We start from the raw sequence: 12,140 nt of genomic DNA, 5'->3' as shown, positions 1-12,140 counted from the left end.
ACATGGGTTTGAGCCCTGGTCCAGGAAGATCCCACATGCCACAGAGCAACTAAGCCTGTGCGCCACAACTACAGAGCATGCACTCTAGAGCCCGCGGGCCACAACTACTGAGCCCACATGCTGCAACTACTGAAGCCCGCGCACCTAGAGCACATGCTCCACAACGAGAAGCCACCGCAATGAGAAGCCCACGCACCGTAACGAAGAGTAGCCCCTGCCTGCTGCAACTAGAGAAAGCCCACGCAGCCACGAGGACCCAATGCAGCCAAAAATAAATAAATAAAATAAATACATTTAAAATAAATAAATAAATACATAAAATAAAATATGATCTAGTTGCCAGCCTTCCTGTCATTCCTCTTTGTCGTAATTTCCCTTCCTATCCTTCCTATCCTTGCATGCCTATTTTTCCTCATGAACTTCAGAATCAGTTATTTCTAAATAACTCCTATGGTCACTTTTATTGGCTAACATTAAGTTACAGGTTAATTTAGCAGAAATTGATGTATTTATGATATTGAATCTTTCCATTCAAGAACAAGGTCCACCTTGTCATTTATTTAAGCCTCTTTTGGGTCCCCCAGTAGTTGATTCTGTTTCTTTGTCCGCTCCGAACATCTGAACGATGCTCCGTGGGTTTGCTTCTGGTCCTACACATTCTGTGGCTAACGTAAGTAGGACTCTTTCTTGCTCCATGCCTTCTGACCAGATGCTGCTGGCAAGAAGGAAGCTCTTGATGTGGGGGTATTAGTTGTGCTCGAGCCCCCTGGCCTTTTGCCCTGTGACACGCCGGCTGACACCAAGGCTCTGTGCACACTCCCCACGGGCAGAAGAAACGCGTGCCCTGCACCTGTGTACTTGGCAGTGATCGCCCAGCAGCTGGCCTGCGCCCACTCTGTTTCGCCCAAATGGAACCAGTACGAGGGGCGCCCCAAGCAATAAGGCAGGGAGGGGCCCCACCCACACTGTTGGAGTAAGAAAGGGCCTGAGCCGGCACACAAAGGCAAGCTCTGGCCAGCCGGTGGACAGGAACGAGGCTGGCAAAGGTGCCAGCCCCCATGTAGCCCCAGCCCTGTAATTAGGGCCCACAGGTCACTCTGGCCACAGCTGAACAAACCAGGGTGTAATTAACTTTCCACCCGGCTTTTTACACAGCAGCATCTCACCTTTGCCAGAAAAGGAGGGTCTGCCTTTCCGAAAGGGCTGGGGAAACACTCCTTGGTCCCAATCCTCAGGAAAGGGGGGCAGCTGGGGGAGGGTGCTGGGGAGCCGTGAAATTAACCCACAAAGAGCACATTTTTTGCTGTTGCTATTTGAACAAATTCCCCTCTCTCATTTTTTCTAAAGTTGAGCATTCAAAAAAGCTGTGTTGTCTGGAGTTTAGTTAGAAACTGCTCACCGTCCCCAATCCGTGTTCTCAGCACAAGCTGTTGAGACCTCGAATTTTAGCTCAGCTCTGTAACCTTGAGCAAGATCCCCTAACTCCGAGCTTCAGTTGCCCAATGTGTAAAATGGGGAGGAATGATGAAAAATAGGACCTCAGGGGCTTCCCTGGTGGCGCAGTGGTTGAGAGTCCGCTTGCCGATGCAGGGGACATGGGTTCGTGCCCCGGGAAGATCCCGCATGCCGCAGAGCGGCTGGGCCCGTGAGCCATGGCCACTGAGCCTGTGCGTCCGGAGCCTGTGCTCTGCAACGGGAGAAGCCACAACAGTGAGAGGCCTGCGTCCCACAAAAAAAATAAATAAATAAAAAAAATAGGACCTCAGGACGTCCCTGGTGGTCAAGTGGTTGGGACTCTGCACTTCCACTGCAGAGAGCACGGGTTCGATCCCTAGTAGGGGAACTAAGATGCCACATGCCGTGACATGGCCAAAAAAATTTCTTTTAATAATAAAAATAAACAGCTTGTCACCTCTTTCTAGAGAAGTCCCATAATTCTAAAAAAAAAAAAAAAAAAAAGGAAAGAAAGAGAAGAAAAATAGGACCTCCCCGCTGGGATGTTGTAAAGACAAGGTGAGATCATTCAGCAAGCATCTATTAAGCACCACTGTGTGCCAGGCACTGGCCTAAGACACAACAGGGAGCAAAACAGACATGACTCTTGTCTTCATGAAGCCTGATAGTAGCAGGGGAGATGGGTGATAAACACATCGAAAATGATCACGGAATAATTACAGAATCTGGTGAGCACTGGGGACTGAGTGGGGCAGGGGCTGCAGAGAGTGCAATGGGGGGGCTGCAGGGGGCACATTCCAGGGCGAGTTCCATGGGGCCTGTCACGTGACAGGTGCTCAATATACGAAGAGTGTCAGGACCGCAGCCCCCTGCAAGTCCCCAAGGGCAGCAGGAACCCCGCATACTTCAAGGCTCCTACCTGGTGCTGATGGTAATTCGTATTCTGTGGATCAAGTGCCTGGAGCCCAGAGTGAGAAGCCTGTTTCTAAAGAGACTCCATCTGCCTCTCCCCACCTATAATGAAACTCCAAATCATGCCAGCAGTGCCTTTGGCGAAGAGGCCAGGGACCTGCAAAAGCCACTGGTGCTCCAGCCCTGGGGACCCAGGCTGTTTCGAGACCAACACAAGGCACAGCCCTGCTGACAACTGCTCCTGACACAGTTAGGAAAGGTGGGTCTAAAGCATGATAGCAGCATAGATGCAGCACCCAAATGTCCTCAGGCAGTCGGCCTCATTAATTTGGGCCGATGTGCTGTCAGTATGGATCACAGAGTATCCTTAAAAGGTAGTTTTTATACCAGGACACAGGGAAACATTCCACCTGAATCCAGACTGAAGGTCCACGGGTGACCTGCTTCAATGAGCACATGAAAAATTGGAATCAGCCCCTGGGTAAATCAAACCTCTCATGTCTGCTTCCACGGTGCCCCAACAAGTTCCCAGAGATACTTTCTAAGGCACTTGACATCCTCCTGGCTCCTAGAAAATGATGGAAAACCTCCCCTGCAGCCGTTTATAGGGCCCAAAGGTGCTCGACCAACACTGCACAAATTGTGTCAACGTAAACTTCAGCTCACTCCCTGTTCCTGATGTTATTCGAGTTGATAGAACCAAAATTAATGAGACTTTCTATCATCAGTTCAGACGGCCACCCAACATTTCCCCACTTGGTGCCCACAAATGATTCTCCATCAAGAACAGACAAGCCCATCACACATCGAGTCAGACTTTATCTATTCCACTGCAAAAGTCTTGATCTACTGGCATATTAGTCTACATTTAATATTTTTATAGTATATGGACCGAGTACCAGCAACCCAAGCTGCACAGGAGAGCTCCCCAAATGGAGAAGACCACGTGGCAACGTGGGAATCCACTCAGAAAATGTTCAGTAACACATGCCAAATAGAAGATGGTAAGTGCCCACGACTCCAAGCATGTAAACATTTGTTATCCTGTGGGCAGGGGCTGGAGGGGAACAAAGAGAAATCAGACAGCTGTTGGGGGTGGGAGCATCGGCAGAGAGAACTGGTTCTTGCTTGTTTCATTTTGTGTGTCATAAAGATGCAATGTCTGATACCTTGTGGATTTCAGGTCGGTTTCTCGCACACACAAAGGAGAGAGAGACAGAGACAGAGACAGAGGGAGACAGAGAGAAATATGAACAGGTCTCCATGGAGTTGTCTTGAGTTCTTGAAGTCCACACTTCAACAACTCCTCCTGGACCCAGCACTGCCAACTATTGCTGAGGGACAACGAAACCTCTGGAAATGAGGGTTCTTCAGTGCAGACAGTCCCAGCTCCAGGCTGGGGGACCTGGGGGCTTCCTGATGACTACCATCAACTGTCATTCCAGCAGAAGCCACCCCGTCCATGAAGAGCATCCCCACATCCCCACCCCAGAAACTCTTCAGACCTCACACCACTCTCCCAGATTCCGATGGAACGAGGCAGTGTCCTCACCCACACCCCAGCTGCCACAGCAAGAGCCCAGAGCTCACTCTGCTAGAGCAGTTCAAAGAAGGACCACATTCGAGGAATCTAAAATATGACACAAATGAACCTATCTATGAAACAGAAACAGAATCACCGACATAGAGAATAGACTGGCGGTTGCCAAGAGGGAGGAGGATGGGTGAGGGATGGGCTGGGAGCGTGGGATTAGCAGATGCAAACTGGTGTATATAGACGGGATAAACAACAAGGTCCTACCGTATAGCACAGGGAGCTATACTCAATATCCTGTGATAAACCATAATGGAAAAGAATATGAAGAAGAATGTATATGTATAACTGAGTCACTTTGCTGTACAGCAGTATTTAACACAACATTGTAAATCAACTATACTTCAATAAAACAATAATAATAAAAGGGCCACAGTTGAGATGGCCCCCACAAACACACCCACCCCCTCCACACAGCCTCTTCCCAACATGCTGACCATCTGGAAGGGCTGGGCTTCCCGGGCACCCTGCTTGGGGAGGGGTGTGCCGCCTTCACATTCCGGGAAGGCAGCCCTCTGTGGGGCATGAGTGTCGTTCACACCCAAAGCCAGATTCCGATGGACAGGTGGCACTGCCCTCAGTGCCCACATCCTCAACGGCAGGGACGTCCCACCTTCCCTTGAAACAAGACTCATTTGTTCCCTCAGAAACATCTTCCAAGCACCCAGAGCCCTCCCGGCCTCAGAAGAGCAGGGCCCTCTCTGAAATCCTTGTCTGAAATGGTCTTTGTTGGGCTGCCGAGTGGCCACCTTTCCCTCCAGAGTGACGCTCCATGGGGCAGCAATGCCCACCTGCATCATCCCTAGCACTGTGACTGGGTGATCAATGATGAGCGTCCAGCAGACCCATGAGGCTGGCCTGGGAGGGCCTGCTGTTGCATGTCTGTACCAGTTCCAAACTTTTAAAGTAGAAGCCAATGTTTAAAGATCTTACACTATAGCCTAATGTATAGAGCAGACTTTTTAAGGTGATAGCTCTGACTGAAGTGGGTGTCAGAGCCCCCTCAATCAGACAGGCCCCAATACCGACCCCAAGAGCCTCAGAGACACCTCTGGAAACACAGTCTGAAAACCACTGCACAATCCAAGGATGCGGAAGTGTCCTAGATAGGGACCGGTTTTGAAAATATGCACACAATTCCCAAAGGTGTATCCTGTCCCTGGGTAATCCTAAGAACTGGGGGAAAATAGCTCCTCACATATCTCTTCCATGTTAGGGAGACTCACCCGCGCTGGGTCACTCCTTTACTGGGTGGTAATGAATTTCTTGGGGATGCTATTAGACGAGGTCATTTCCTGTACTCTTTCAAGGAATCTCTGACTCCCATCCAATGCTCCAGGGCTTGGGGATATTTCTGGTTCCCATGTACCAGTGGAGGTTGTTAGTGGGGTCCTGTCAGGAAGCAGGCAGGGGAATCGGTGGATACCAGCAGCATCAATAAAGATGGCTTGAGACCCTGCAAATGGGGCTGCCATGATTTCAGCCAAAGTCTGAGGCTGTGGAGTGAAGAGACCACCACTGGGAAGAGAGTCCTGCCCAGGACCAAAGAACAATTAGCTACCATTTATAATTTCCAATACAGACCCCCATTTACAGCCCTAAAGTCTCACATTTTCCCTTCTCCACCTAGAAATACCACCATTCTCAAAAGTGTGGTAAGAGACGTGAGAATCTCCTTGATTCTGAAAAACTGGAGGAAGGAACAGCCTAAGTAGTGCCAGGGGTAGGACCTCACTCCAAGAGCTGCAGAGACTCTACAAAGCATCACTTAGCAGTGGTCCTGAGGGGCCCTGCTTTAACAACTAGATGAGAACAGTGTGTTCTTTCACATAGAATATGAAGAGAATAGCTTTTAATTAGAAGATCAATTAACTGATTGTTTTTAAAGTAAGTGACAATATTTCACTCTTTTATACTTAAGATTTCACCTCAGTTCTTGGCTAAATCAAGAGCTACCCTAGCATCTATTGTTTTCTCGGGTCCAAGAATGAGAGTCCATAGCCCAGGGTCCTGAGGAGGTCCTGGCTCCGTCACCAAATTGCTATGTGACCTTGGTTAAGCAGTCACCTTTCTCTCTCAAAGCCTCAGTATTTCCCCCCAGCAAATAAGAGGACTGGAAAAGCCAACCCTATAAGTCCCTTCTAATTCTGATTCTAAGCTTATAAGTTGGCCGTTGCCTCTGCCAATGATTGAAATTTCACAAATTCCAAATGACTGTGGTTTGGTTTGCTGAGCCCCAAAAAGTTCAAAACTTGGAGTCTTGCCGGGTCTATTGTTTTTGATATCTATTCCCTCTAGAGGGCGAGAATGAAAACTTGGTCTACCCAGGGCTGTGCCGGTACAGATGTCACTAGAGGAAAAGTCATAGCAAAGTTCCACAAACACTTGGCTTTCAATCTTCCAAGATGGCATGAAAGGCAGGGGAAGCAAGACTTTGAGTCCCAACCTATCTCTTTACCAGCAAATTCCCCCCACAAAACAGGTGTCAGGTCCTCCTTGGAATATTGGTCTGAGATTTTAGGTCCTCTTCCCACAAACCGGCATCCAAAGGGTTTCATCAACAATCACAATAGAAGGAGATGTCTCAGGATAGCTGTTTAAGGCACACACATGCTCTGGACTCCCTGCTCAGAGCCTGGAAACATGTCAACCCCTATCCCTATTGCATGGCTGCCATACTCGCGGGAATATGCATGCCCCCATTCTCCTACCCCACACACCGCATGTATCCCAGACACACAGACACACTCAACTCGTCAAGTCTTAAATCGCTCCTATATACTGTGGCCTTGCCCACCTTCTCTGAGGCAGCTGGTAAATAGAACACAGGGCTATAGTCAAACTGCTATAGTCAGAAACTGCTCCCAGCCACCCTTCTCCTACCCAGAGAAGCAGAAGGCCAAGTGCGGAGGTGGAACTGAGTCCCTTTCAGTAGGGGTACTTCTTGGCCTTTGAAATTCTCCCCATCCCATCACAAGCCCTGCTTCGGAGCTCACTCCTTCATGCAGCTTTCCACACTTAAGCTGCTTAACTTTGCACTAATAACCTCTTAATTGCTGGGTTTCCAAAAGGCCTTCCAGAAATCCGGGGTGCAGACCCACCCATTTATGGCCCACATACTATGGAATGCAGTTTGGGGGAGCAAGGACAGGGCACCTCCGCCTAACTCCTGCCTGCTGGAAAGCTGTTGCTTTCATTTTTAATTTTATTTAAAAGGGTACCCAAGACACCACAATAAAATGACATTAACTGTAAAATTACATTATTAATTCTTTAATCTCACTTGAGGCTTCAAGCTGTTGCTATGTCCAATTATCCGTATAACCACCTGTCAGAATCCCGGTGCTATTTAGCATTACCTCCAGGACAGCGGTGGGCCCGGTGGTCCGTCAGGTCTGCCAGAGACTCGAAGTCCTGCTGACAGTGATCGCAGGTGTAAATTGACTCATCCTCCATGTCTTCATCGTCCTCATTTCTCTCCTCTTGACTTGTCACGCTGTTCCTGTCTTCCAGCACACGGCTGGTTTTTCGATCACACTCTGGCTCTCCTTCTAGGCCTCCTGCCAACAGGAAGAATACAGTCCATGTCAGCTGACGGGGTCTTGGGAAAGGATTTTAAAAGAATCACCCTGCATTTATGAAGATACATTTAATTACCCTACCTCCCAGGGTCCATTCTTCTTGACACCTCTCAGTATATTAAAATATGGGGGTTTTTGTAGCATGTGGTGCCATAATTCTCAGCTAGATTATTTAATTCTTGGTGCAAACCTTCTAGAGGGATGTCCTGTCATCTTCCCTCTGTGCATGGATGCTGGAGGTCATGACCCATCAGGGAGGTGAAAATACCTTAGCATTTTGTCTCCTAAAAAACCCAGTTCTCTCACACATTTCTCTAGAGTTTCCACCAGTTGTTCCTAATGCACCTGAACTTTTAGTTTCCCCCAAAGCCTTGAAGTTTAGAGCTGGGAGATCTCTTAGCCAGGCTCACCTTCCACATAACATGCCTCCCAATGTGGAGATGTTGGCTCAGTTCTTTGCAAAGATGTCCTGACTCTGGAATCAAGGAAGCACATGTATCTGCAGGACCACGGATAGTCAAATTGCTGCTTAGGGGCTTCCCTGGTGGCGCAGTGGTTGAGAGTCCGCCTGCCGATGCAGGGGACACGGGTTCGTGCCCCGGTCCGGGAAGATCCCACATGCTGCGGAGCGGCTGGGCCCGTGAGCCATGGCCACTGAGCCTGCACGTTCGGAGCCTGTGCTCCAAAACGGGAGAGGCCACAACGGTGAGAGGCCCTCATACCACAAAAAAAAAAAAAAAAAAAATTGCTGCTTAAAATGCCCCTGAGTGCTCACTTGTGCCCCGGTATCAGCCTAGACAGTGAGAACCAGGCTTGGAATCATTTGACCAATTTCTTTAAAATAAAATACCAATTCTGTGCTTAGCACTGTGCAGACCAGTGGTTGAACTTTACAGAAAAGTGAGTTAATAATCATGATAACGATGCTTTGCATTTGCATAGCGTTCTGTGCTTTTTCAAAGCACAAATACACACACGTAGCCCCATTTCACAGTCTCACACATCCTAGAGCTAAACGGGGGCTCAAGCTATCTTACGGTTCCGCCCCCTGCCCACAAAGAGGGACAGCTTTGTTATTCCCCTTTCATAGGTAAGGCACCTGGCCTCCAGACAGAAGGATGCAACATCCCCAGCACCCTACAGATGTTCACCTTGACATCCTGACTCCTGCCTAGTGCACAGCTGGGGAAAGTGGAGAACAGCCTCAATCTGAGCGATTAATAGGACCCAACAAAAACTTGTAAACCAAAGTGCAAAAAATGCATGGTAAGTATTACATACAGAATATATCAGTAATCCCAATAAATGTCAGTGGATTAAACTTGCCCATTAAAATACAGAGACTCAGACTGGAAAATCAAAGTGCCTGTTGTCTCTTCCCACAGTCTGTCCTGGAAAACAGATCTATCTGTGCAGAAACTAGCACTTATTTAAACTAAAGAGAGAAATTTCTATTATGTGTAAAGATATTGATGCAAACATATACGCATATGCAAAGGTGTGTGTATGCACGTGTGTGTGTGTGTGTGTCGCCCATAACATCACAGTTACAGGAAAAGGCTTCAGCACACAACCTTTAAACCCCCAAGGACTGGTCACCAAAGCAAGAAAGAGAAATGAAGCAAAGAATGCATTTCATTTGAGGTCAAAGCCACAGTCCGATAAATATTTCTATTCAGAAATAGATAATGTTATAAGGGCTCTGTTTCTCCCGTCTGCACAGAACATGCACCTCCAAGCACCCGACAGCAACAACCTACAAACACAAATCAGCTCATTGGAGAGCCAGCTGCCGCCTTCTGTGGCGGCGAATGTGGCATGACACGCCGCTTGGAACTGCACAGAGGCAGTAAAAATCAATGTTTCCATCTGTGGCCCATCAAAACATCTCTCTTCTTACCAATTAAGGGATGTACAATTTTTAGGTTCTTTTATCATCGGAACATGCCAACTCCCGGCAATACAGAAATCCCATTAAAAGTCAGGCAGCATATTTATCTCAGGAAATCTGATCTGCTGCTGTGGTGACGGCAAGAAATAGAAAGCAAAGAAATGAGAAATATCATTTGGAGCCTTCAATATTATAAGTCATCATACAACCATGGTTACACAGGCGAGCGCCCGTCTCTGAAATTCCTAGTTTACAGTCTCTTCCCTTAATTAAAAAAAAAAAAAAAAAATGTTCTGAAGAGGGGGAAAAAGAACCATAATTCCCACTTTATCTACTACACCAACTCTCCAGATAATAAGTTACGCTCAGCACCACGCCTGTGCTACTTTACTTAACACATAGTTTAATAGACATATTTAAATTATCCCCTCGTTGTTGTTTTTTTTGCCATATTTACTTGGCAGCATTTTCCATAATAGCTCATCTAATCCACAACTGGAACCACAAACAGTACAATGCATTTGATCTCTTTAAATCTGGTACATCCTGTTGACTCAGGAGTAGATAAATCAGAATGTCAACTCTTGGGTTTTTATAAGGCAAAAACCCATAAAGTCATCCAAGAGGATAAATCTGTTTTAAGAAACTGTCACCTCCCCTGCCGCTGTCTCCTAATGGGAAGGCAAGGTGGCTGCACAGAAAGGGGTGGGAGGGGGGAGGGGCGGGCGACGTGGGGACCTCATCGCCCGAGGTCCCAGGGGTCACGTGGGCTGAAGGAGTCTTAGGGAGCAGGACGTCCCTGAAGCTCCAGTCCCCGGGGGCCCCTCTGCTGCGTCATCAGAATCAGGACCGCTAGAGCAGGAAGCCCTCCATCAGCTCAAGGCTCTACTCTGTAAGGCACTCTCATGTCCCCCAGTCTCTGATCCTTACAGTCGGAAAAAAGAGTACATGGTGTTATTTCTCCATTTACAGATGAGAAAACTGTGGCTCTGAGAGGCCACCCAAAGCCACACAAGGGATTGAACCTACAAGTTCTGATGTGGAGCTGCTTGCCCTTCTCCAGGCCGGGGCCTGTCGGAGCCCCAGACTCCCAAGGCCGGGAGGTGGGAGCCCTGAGGACAGAGCTGAGGGCGCCAGTCCCCCCTGGAGCACCCTCTGGATCTCCTCTTTCCCAGGCCCACCCTGAGCAGCTGCTCAGTGAGCCCCCGGGGCCCTAATGAGAGCACCTTGACCCGGCTCTGGCTCATCGGGGGTGACCCTGCTGGCCTACATCCTGCCCTCAACCAGCCCCCGGGTCCCTCAAGGGTCCTTGCTGAGCAAGCAGAGGACACAGAGCCCAGTGGCCACCACCAGCCCTGCCTGAGCCCCCATCCCATGTGCTGCCTCATGTTTCCAACGTGGTGACCGGCTGGGCCTGAACTACAGTTGACCCCCAGGTCCCTCCAACCACCCGGGCCCACAAGACAAAGTCAGCAGAGCTCATTTCTTTTCCACCGGGGCTGGGAAGGATGTCCCGAAAACGGACCACTGGTGCCTTTCCCTCCGGCCCCACCCAAGTTTTCCGGGGGGACATCCAGGGAAGGCCCAAAGTAAACAATTTCGAATAGGGCCCTCTCCCCCAGGGCCACGAGCGTGGGACAGGAAACAGAATAGGCACCGTAAATGCCAGCCTCTCCATCCATTTACAAAGCTCCTGACCTGCCCGGCCTCACACTCCACCCGGGACAACTCACAACCTAGTTGTTTTCCAATGTGCACACCCCCATCCTTTTGCCCAGGGGTCCACCAAGAGAAGCTAGCATTTATTGAGCACTAGTTGCATGCCAGGTACCTTCTGAGCCCAGCCAGCCGGGCAGCCCTATGAGTTGAGCACCATCATAGCCCCATTTTAGGGGTGAGGAAACCGGGGCTCTGTGAGGTGACGATGCTTAAGCAAGGCCATAGTGGCAGGTTGCCAACACAGTTGTTCCTGACTCTTAACCACTATGCTACACGGTCTCCCCAAAGCAGAGCTTCAGTGGAAAAGTGAGTTGAGGGCTTCCCTGGTGGCGCAGTGGTTGAGAGTCCGCCTGCCGATGCAGGGGACACGGGTTCATGCCCCGGTCCGGGAAGATCCCGCGTGCCGCGGAGCGCCTGGGCCCGTGAGCCATGGCCGCTGAGCCTGCGCGTCCAGAGCCTGTGCTCTGCAACGGGAGAGGCCACAACAGTGAGGGGCCCGCGTACAGCAAAAAAAAAAAAAAAAAGAAAGAAAAGTGAGTTGAGTGTCAAGGAATCTGCCAACCCTCCAAGGCCATCTGCAGGGGCCTGGTTGCAGCCCCAAACTCCAGCAAGGGCTCTGCTGACCTCTCTGACTTCCCACTTACCTCCACAGCCCCACAGACCTTTCTTCAATTCCTTGAACTTCAAGTTTGTTTAGCCAAGGGCTTCTTCACACTCCAGTTCTGCCGTAACTGTTCCCCATGGGCCTGAGCACCAAGGTCACACAGGTCCCGATCATTTCTCCCCCATAGTTCCCTTCCCTTCACTGTCAGAGCACTTGGCACAAAGTTCACTTACACTTTTATAGGCTAATTTTTTACTCTCTGCCTTCTGGTGGCAGCCACATTTGCCCAGGACGGCAGCAACAACACCTCCCATCCCATGTGCTATTGTGGAGGGGGACCTTGCCCTCACCCATCAAGAAGAGGGATCTGGGCTTCCCTGGTGG

General features: G+C 49.4%; 1 protein-coding gene across 1 annotated transcript in view; it reads right to left on the bottom strand.

Annotated features, from left to right (window-relative positions):
* The window catches only part of ZNF423 (zinc finger protein 423), a 336,529-nt gene that overhangs the window by 218,161 nt on the left and 106,228 nt on the right, over window positions 1-12,140 (bottom strand). Inside the window, exon 3 of the mRNA XM_082607019.1 lies at window positions 7,321-7,521. Within this exon, the coding sequence (XP_082463145.1) occupies window positions 7,321-7,521 (201 nt within the window). The remainder of the gene's footprint in view (window positions 1-7,320; window positions 7,522-12,140) is intronic.

The sequence above is a fragment of the Mesoplodon mirus genome (genome assembly GCF_964341445.2).
Source record: "Mesoplodon mirus genome assembly, chromosome: 19".
Taxonomy (NCBI): domain Eukaryota; kingdom Metazoa; phylum Chordata; class Mammalia; order Artiodactyla; family Ziphiidae; genus Mesoplodon; species Mesoplodon mirus.
The sequence above is the reverse complement of the archived record's forward strand: the minus strand, read 5'-3'. Positions and strand labels throughout refer to the sequence as shown.